The sequence below is a fragment of the Carassius carassius genome, chromosome 10 (assembly GCF_963082965.1).
Source record: "Carassius carassius chromosome 10, fCarCar2.1, whole genome shotgun sequence".
NCBI lineage: Eukaryota > Metazoa > Chordata > Actinopteri > Cypriniformes > Cyprinidae > Carassius > Carassius carassius.
This window is the reverse complement of record NC_081764.1, coordinates 29,906,310-29,915,096: the sequence shown is the minus strand read 5'-3', so window position 1 is coordinate 29,915,096 and position 8,787 is coordinate 29,906,310. Positions and strand designations below refer to the sequence as shown.

Here is an 8,787-nt window from a genome sequence, read left to right as displayed (position 1 = left end):
TCATGTTGAAACACTTTTTGCGCATTCAGTGCTTTGCTGCTGCAGTTATGTAATGTCTTTACCTGTTGTAAATAATTATTATTTGTTTTTGTTTTTTTTTCATTGGTGTGACCAAAAATATAATATAAATTTTATATAGGCTACAAAGGGCTTTGGAAATGAGGAAAAAAACTGGACACATTTCAATCTGATTTATATTGCAGAATAGTAAAAATAACCATAAGTAGTTATTAAGTAGTAAGTAGAATTTTCTAAAATGTGTATAGTGCTGCTTTAGCCAGAAGTAGGTTATCTGTTTTCTAGTTTACACTGTCAGTGACTTTGTGGCAGGATGTTGCCATATCTGGACTGGTTTGCCACTAGTCAGTGTTCCCAGTAATTTAGCATCATGCTTGCAGTTGTAGCACAGTTGAATGTGTAACTGTGGTGCTTTGCTCTGATAATCATTTAGATATACACCAGTTTAAAATTATGTATAATATATCATGTAATACTACCACCCTAAAATGTAGCTAACTATGATTTATGAGTTAATATTTCAAGATATTTATAAAAATACTCTTTATCCTGATAAATATATATGAAACGTTTTTGAAAACAATGATTTTATATACACTCACGTGTATTAATTAGTAAGGAATAGTTTGGTGATAGTTACACCACATTACGTTTTTAGAGTCATCAACATAATTTTTGTTAAAATGGTATACAAGTTCACAAACTTACCAAACGAAACCAACATGAATACAAAGACTACAAAGGACTACTATATGTATGCACATCAAAATACATTTGATCTTTTCTTTATCTTTGACACACATTTGTCATCGACTCGGTAGCTATTATTTTATGTTATCCAGTGCTTTGAGTTTGCCAAATTGGAGTAACATTTACAACAATTACAGTTAAAAGAACAACAGCGATGAATCAGCTTGGTTTATTAATGCACATTTTATTTGTGAAAGTCAACAAAATGGTGAGAAAAAAAGTATTTTGCAGATCCATAGAGTTTTAATTCACAATTATTTTTGTTACTACAGTTTATTATTGCAGTTATAATGGATTTGTTTTAATTGTGATAGGCAGATAGCTATGTAAGCGTTGTAAGTGTTACCAATGAATAAAAGAAATCTGACAAAAGCTAATAGCAATGCAAAATGGCACTATGTAACCAAGCGCACCAGTTTACTTCCTGTCTTGCATCAGGTATTGATGTAAGTTTTTCTTATGCCATCGGCATTAACTGCATAGAGTTGGTGCACATCTTTGAATAACCCAGCAAACTGCTCCTCCTGTTATCAGACACAAATGCAAGTGTTAGCTTAGCCATATTGTATGTACAAACCTGAATTAATTATAATGCATTTGTAAAAGTAGAACAGAGGAGACAACCATGTAACTCACCAAAACATTCATCCGTTCTACTGCAGCCACAGCTACATTCAGCTTTCTTTCGTCTTCCTCTCTTTCTTCTTCTATTACACCCAGTCTGCACAAACAAGTAGGAGAAAGATAAATGATCCCGGAAGTCTTTTGAGTATTTACAAATGAAAACATTTGACTTCCTTTAACTCAAAATTACCTGAAAGTTGCACTTGCCAGCTGTTCCTCCCGGATGGCTAACAGATTCCGAAGATCCTTAACCTCTGCCTGTAGCTGTGTATTCTGATCTTGGGTCAGGACTATGAAGTCTTCTAACCGCTTAGCCATCTCCAGCTCGCGCTCGGTCACCTGCTCCACACCTAAACGCAGCTCAGCCAACTCTTGCACATGCTATAAGACACCAAAACTTGGTCAACATACTGTGGCATTTTATTACACAATTTCCATCATTTATTACACAAGTTATTTCTGAGAAAACATCGAAGTAGTGTTAAAATAGTTTTACTTAGATCAGTATGGTAACACACAGTGTTTTTCATGAGACTGTTATTTAAAAAAAATCATACTATTGTGCTTTATTATACACTTGATGGTCCTGAAACCAGATGCTTTTGGAGTATGCAGAATAGACCCACCCTGTCTAATATGCTTGTCTCCTCTGTCCCTTGCCCTATGTTTTGATAGGCTTCGTTGCTGTTGTTTTGTTTGATCCAGAGTACTTTTGCTGCTGGGGCTTTGGAATTTATGGCCTACACACAAACAGAAAGTACGCATCAAAGGAAATATGTGTTTGAAAGCCCATTATTGACGTTGTCTTACTCACATTGCTAGGGGATGAAATTTCCAAACAGGGATCTTGATCTTGATTGTAGTCCTGACACTGCGTGGGTAGCTCTTCTTTGCTTGTCTGCCTTTTGACTGGTTGCGGCTGATGCCGTGATGGTCTGTTGGGGACACTTAAAGCCCGCTGCACCTGCTTCCGCTGACGTTCTTTGCCTTGTTTGGAATCTATGGGAAGCTGCTGCATGGAGTTTTGTAATGGACTGTACTTGGGGAGATCCTTTGGAGGTAAATATGTAGGCTTCAGTGATCCATGAACACTGTTTCCGCAAGAATGGAGACATAGGTGAGAGGTGTGTTAATACTTTAATTGATTTTAAAGCTTGATACAGCTTCTCTTTGAGCCCCCTTGGAGAGTTTTGTTTATATTTGCAATATAACCTTACCTGCTAATTGGGATCCGTTGCGCTTCCTGGCCAAGGAACTCTGTGATTTGGTTCAGGATTAAAGGCAAGTGATGTAGATTGTCTATTCGGTCCTATAAAAAAAAGATGTAATTTTACCCATGAGCACATCATAGTCTTCTGATCAAAGATGACAGCAGAGGACGTGCTCAGATGAGCCTTGATGTTTTCTGTTACCTGTTTCATTACAGAAATAATATCGACCAGGAGATTGTGTAGGACTGCTAGACGAAGGGGCAGGTCTACATAGCCATCAAATCGAGCCATGGCAATTTCACTGTCTGGATCAGATACTTTCTGTAAGAATCCTCGCATTGGCTCCCAGTGTTGTTCTAGAAACTCATTCATAAAAAACATGTACTCTTCTTTTTCGCCAAACCTGGGGAATATTGAGACAGAATGGTTGTTGCCAATCACTTTTTAATTCCATTGGGATATATATAAAAACATTCTGTAGATTTGATGCAAGTTAACTACAAGATGAATCGGTAATCAGAAAATAAAGGACTAAAATGCAACAGTAAATCTGGCTTTACATACAGGACTTACAGGGTGAAGTTTGCAAGGTTTTGAATGACCTTGGCTGTAAGAGTGAGAGTGCGAAGGGTGTTTGGCTCTGGGTAGGCTTGGGTGAGGCCGAAAAGTGATGGACTGAGGATCGCTGGGCATAAAAATCGAAGAAACAGAGATGCTGATATGAGACGGTGTCCGATGTCTGTTTGACCTCTGTCCTCACATTCTGATAACCAGCTGGAAAAAATCTCATTCAGCTCTGCAGGGAATGAGCTGTTCATATAAAGGAAAGAATTGATAATTTATAAATAATTATGACACCCATTACGAGTTAAGTGAACATAGTATATCTTTTTACTATTATGGATAGTATATTACAATAATTCGGTCAACTTCAATGTGTTTTCTACAGAAAATACTTTGTATTTGAACTTTGTTTTCAAATATGTTTTTGGTAGTGTGTTGATTTAGGTTAACTTACTCTTGCATGTCAGATATTCTCTTTACAACATCTGCACATGTCTCCTTTAGATATCTCTGGTTGATTGGTAAATCAGAGGCAGAGCATTTCTGTGGGTCTACCTCACAGCTCTCTCCTCCACTGTACAGTCTGGCTATGAAGTCACCTGTGGTAAAGTGGGTTAAACAGGAGGTTAGAGGTAAATAAGATAGCACATTCAGTTTTATAACAAGGGTTGCAGTAGAATAGTCCTTACCAAGTGTTTCAATTAGATACTTCTGGCCAACCAATTTCATATATTCATCAATAGCCTTTGTGGCCAGTGTATTCTCTCTGAAAATCAAAGCCTCATTTACTCCTAAGCGCTGAACTTCTGCACTACCGAGATCAATCAGGAACTCCTGCACATTCAAAAACCATTCAGAGATCCAAAGAGCTAATGTCTTTTCCTAAATTTACTGCTGTTGCCACTTACCTTAGCTTTCCCAATGCTCTGGAGCACATGAACCAGTGCTCCTGCAAGTTCTTCTTTCTCCCTTACATTGAGAAGGGGTTCCAGGCTGCTGCACATATCCACATAATTCACTGTGATATACTCTGCAAATTCCTTGTACCGCTCAATAGGCAGAATTTTCAGGATCTTGAATTTGGCTTTGACTCGAAGTGAAGCTTGCAGTCCAATTTGGTCCTTTGTCATACTTGTTCCTGGGGGCTTGTAGGGAACGATGGAATACCACTTTTCTTGATAGGCCCGTCCTTTTATTTCTGCCAGATTGAGAGCCACACTTCCTATAGGATGCAGAGTAGAGTCATCCTTGGAATGCCTTTTCTTTTTAGGGTCTTCGTCTTTAAAGAGGTGCAGGGTGATCTGGTTGACAGGGGGCAAGTTTTCAAGTTCAAAAAATTCGCCCCAGAATAGCTGGCAACCTCCTGAAGCACCACCACCATGACCTGTGCCAGCTGCTCCAGATCCTCCATCTACTGCTTGGCTGGAGCGTTGGACAGACTTCCCAACGGCCCGGCTACTGGTACGAGCAAACAACGTACCATCAATGTGAACCTCACAATAATATCGCTTCTTTGGGGGAAGGTCTTTTGCTTCATTAACCCAAAGGCTTAGTGAGTACTCAGTACGTTCACAGTTGTCCTGAAGGTAGACAGTATAAGACATTGTCATTACTTGTAACAAGTACAAAATTAATGACATATTTTGAGTACCTTTCAGTACCTTATTTGGATGAGCAGCACGACGCAAGTCTTCAATCCAGCGGTCTCTTTCTGCAGCTGAACTGCACCCAAAGCAGTGGTTATTCTCTGAGTTGATGACCTTTTATGATTAAACACAATGAAATGCCCGGAAAATAAATAATTGGTTTGGATTATGGATGGACATAAAGATCGCAAAATTGAAACATAGGGTGTACTTTACAGCGATTTTTACCTGAAAACAGTACTTCTCCCCTAGAATCGAGCTGTGAACTGGCCTGATGACAGTAGTCTGGTCTTCACTAAGATCCAGGCTTTTTGCTGCACTGACTGGAATGGATAAAGATTCTCTGGAACCATACCTTGATAAAAAATGTGACATACTGGTAAATGGCATATCATTTAAAACCATCAGATGATATGTTTGTTCGAGTTGACATTAATCGGTACTACAGAGTCAGTTTTCTAAATTATAAAATTGATCCTCCACCTTCCAGCAACACTTAGTCCTGCAGTATTGAGCTGTGTGTTGCTTTTCCTTTTATCATCACCCTGCAAGCGTCGCTTGATTAAATTCTAGCATGAAAATGAGAGAAAAGGATTGTCATGGGAAAATACATATATGTATGCATGAATTTTGTTCAGCAGCAGTTTCAGATTGTACAGATTTCTTAGAAATATTAATTTATACTAACTCTGACGCCACCATCATGCCCTTTTATTTTGGTACCACTCTGGGGAGCAACAGGATCTGGATTTAGCTCTAAAGAGAGAAAGAGAACACTTTTTTATATTAGATGATCACTTTGATGCCACAGTAGTTCTCTTTTGTCCATAGTGAGCACTGAAGGTGGCCTGTCCCTTTTCTCCTGAAAAATGTTCCATAATGCATTTATTGATAATTTAAGCTTAAATGATCAAATGTATGTATGCATGTCTTCCTGTTTATTTTGTTCTGGTGGGATAAAATACCTCAGAAGAGAAAAATAATCTCAATGCAATCGCAGATTCTGAAACCATGGCAGGAAGCATAGTCATTTCCTTCCTTCTATGTGCATCATATCAATAATTACCAGTTTAACAGAAAATGTAACTATGTTAATGCAGTTAATGCAGAACAGAACAGAAATCTAGGGGCTTATAAAATTGTTATGTCAAAAAATAGCATTTACTTTTTCATCCATGTGCCTTTAAGAAAGCTGGAGACCAGACAAGCATGTCCGTCATGGTATAGTCAACAGTTTTGTTTTAGGAGTTTTTACATTGTATGACGTCTCTGAAACCATGAAATACAAGACTTTTACAAAACTTGACTTACATTTCTCTATGTTCCATCACAATGTACTACAAGGTAGATGTCTTATATGATCTTCTAAATTACCGGATCAAAATGCCATTAGATGTTTATGGATGCAGATAAATTGGTAAGTAAGTTAACCTACAAATAACTACACTCAACTACATTGTATTTGAAAACTACTCATAAGATATCTTTTTGCTTTGCTAAAAAACTGAATTAACTGAAAATTAAGATCAGTATAATGTCAGTTAACTGGATTCTGCCATCTCCTTAGATTTGTTTTAATGCTGATTACATTTCACATGCAAACTCTCCAGCAAAATGATTGCTCTGAATCATTTAAGAAGGTAAATTGAAAATTATTTTGCTTACCTAGTGCCCCTCCACATACAATCCAACGCCTGAAACCCATGCTTTGGAGAACCTTAGAATCAGTTTTTTTCCTTTCAGAACATTAGACTCATAAATGCCCTTTCATGTTTATATTGTTTTTAGTATAAAGGTCCTGCATGCTTATTTTGAGTGAACTAGACAGCACACCCCATCAGTCTCAGTCGTCCTCTGGTATGGAACACCAAGATGTTACGATGATATCTTCAGACACTCAAAGGAAGCAATTTTACAAGCACACGCACACATAATCACGTCAGCTATTTCCTCTGTAAATAATTTATCTAGCTTCACTTTAGTTATTTTCAGGCAGTCACTGGCTAGATAGAGATAGATAATCTCTCTCATCTCTTTAAGTCATCTCCAGCTTTTAAACTGTCAGGAAACAGCGAGCTTTAGGCCGTCACTTCATTCAAGTGTAATGCAACACTCCCCCAATGATCTTCACAAGATAATGCACACATTTGTTCTTATGAGGCCAGTTAGTTAAAAATAAAAGTGGATCAGAAAGTTGTTCTTTGTTTGCAGATGGCACTTTAGATGACATTTAGTCATTTTCAAGTCTGGTTTCATTGTAAAGCCAAACTCTTTGATACTGACCAGTATGACTTCCACTGATGTTCTGGAGGCTCAAGCTGAAGAGACAACTGCTGGCCCGGTTCTGTACCCTCATCAAAGGCTGAAATAAATTCAAAAGATAATGATATAAATGGCATAATGGTTTAACCTAAAATCAGATAGCATTTCCAAACAAACCTGACTGATGCTTCAAAGTCAATTTGAGGGCATACATCCAATACCTTAATCTGCATAGTATAATGTCTCATCAGTTGGCATTGTTGAATGTGTGTGTTGTTTATTACCTCCTCATCACGTGATATAAGGATTTGTCCATCTTGAAGAAAGCAGTTGCTAATGTCCCAAACAGGAACATCTTGTGGAGGGGCCCAGGAGAGGCGAAGATGCTCTTGGAGCACATTCTCAGGATTGCACTTGTCTTTGTCTTCTCGTAAAATGTGAAAGAGTTTACATGCAATGTTTTGTTTTAAAAAGCCTATAAGCTGCAAAGACAAAACCTACTATATGCTAAAAGGAAATTGGAATCCAATTTCAATATCTTAAGGGCTTAGTTAGTTAAAGTAATGATAGCAGTCAATATTAATCCTATCAATATCCAATTACATGTTGAGGTCATTTAGGTACAAAAAAAAAAAAAAATCTTTCTGTAGATTCTATAATCAGTTTATTGTTCCATCTCTTAGATCCATTTAGTGGCATCTGCATGAACAATATTTTATATGTTTAGAAAGTAAGTCTACACTTTATTGGTCTTCTAGGGACCAATAAGCCTTCATAATTGTTTCAACATTATTCAAGCTTATGTTTTGTAGAATATTTAGCATTAGATATAAAGCTCTTACCATGATCTGGAATTGCAGTACTCTGTAGACGCTGTCTCTTGAACTTCTGTGAGACCGTTTGGAGGTACTTCCTAATTTTACCCTTCTGCGTTGTGTCCTGGACAGTGGACCCAGATACCTGTGCGCTGGAGGACCCAGACGCAGAGGAGGAGGGCAGGACCGAAGATAAGAGGGACCCTGGGGGCTCTGAAACAGCTCTGCGGAAAGGGTTTTTCCTTGAAGTTGCCGGCTTGTCCGGTTTGGATGGGCTTTCACTCCCTCGAGTTGCAGTCGAGCACTTTTCCCCTGTGTCTTCACTCAGAGCTTTGCGCCAGCTCTGCATTTTATTCCATTTGTTTGAAGCCCCTTTCTCTAGCCTCTCAATAGCCCCCTGTGTCACCATCTCATTCTTGGGCCCCGTGAGCCACTTGTATGTGTTGAGTAGCTTGCCATCCTCTGGTTGTCGTGGGTCTTGATCAACTGGACTGTTCTGCTCAGGAGACAGTTCCATGTCTTCCTCAATCTGTGGTGCTGATTGCTCAGCACTTTGATCTTTGTTCGTACCCATTTGATTCCTTCTCTGTGACCCAAATTTCTGGATGTGTGTTTTTTTTTATAGAATGCAAAGTCTGTATTTTCTTTTAGTTTCTCAAAGGGTATGGTTTCCTCACCACTTACCAGTTCTAGAGGTCTTTAAACGTCTTGTATCTTCAAATTTGAGTGCTTCGAATCTCATCATCTTCCGCTCACTTCACCTATTGGCTTGTTTGAAATGATGCAACCTCTGTGTCCCTCAGCTCTTCTAGGTGTGAGGCTTTTTTTTCCGGTGCGTACTTGTCGTCCAGTATCCAGGAAGCCAGTCACTTTGTGGGTGGGGATATCAGGTTAGGT

At 38.5% G+C, this 8,787-nt stretch overlaps 2 protein-coding genes across 3 annotated transcripts in view; one reads left to right on the top strand and one right to left on the bottom strand.

Moving 5' to 3' along the window:
• Positions 1–8,787, top strand: part of LOC132152130 (ubiquitin-conjugating enzyme E2 G2-like) — a 96,207-nt gene that overhangs the window by 22,084 nt on the left and 65,336 nt on the right. The gene's annotated exons all lie outside the window — the stretch shown is intronic.
• Positions 1,054–8,762, bottom strand: LOC132152126 (disabled homolog 2-interacting protein-like). 2 transcript variants are annotated; one of them, XM_059560836.1, is made up of 18 exons: positions 7,918–8,762; positions 7,360–7,499; positions 7,097–7,175; positions 5,502–5,569; positions 5,297–5,382; positions 5,042–5,168; positions 4,829–4,927; positions 4,076–4,747; positions 3,857–4,001; positions 3,622–3,766; positions 3,177–3,413; positions 2,805–3,006; positions 2,610–2,701; positions 2,207–2,483; positions 2,019–2,132; positions 1,583–1,773; positions 1,405–1,489; positions 1,054–1,292 (listed from the first exon to the last, which is right to left on the bottom strand). In XM_059560836.1, exons 1-18 carry the CDS (start codon positions 8,462–8,464, stop codon positions 1,203–1,205), a joined length of 3,396 nt encoding a protein of 1,131 aa, XP_059416819.1. In that variant the 5' UTR covers positions 8,465–8,762; the 3' UTR covers positions 1,054–1,202. The 2 variants fall into 2 exon arrangements, with proteins under 2 accessions (XP_059416819.1, XP_059416820.1); XM_059560837.1 differs by lacking the exons at positions 7,097–7,175; positions 7,360–7,499; positions 7,918–8,762 and adding an exon at positions 6,479–7,054.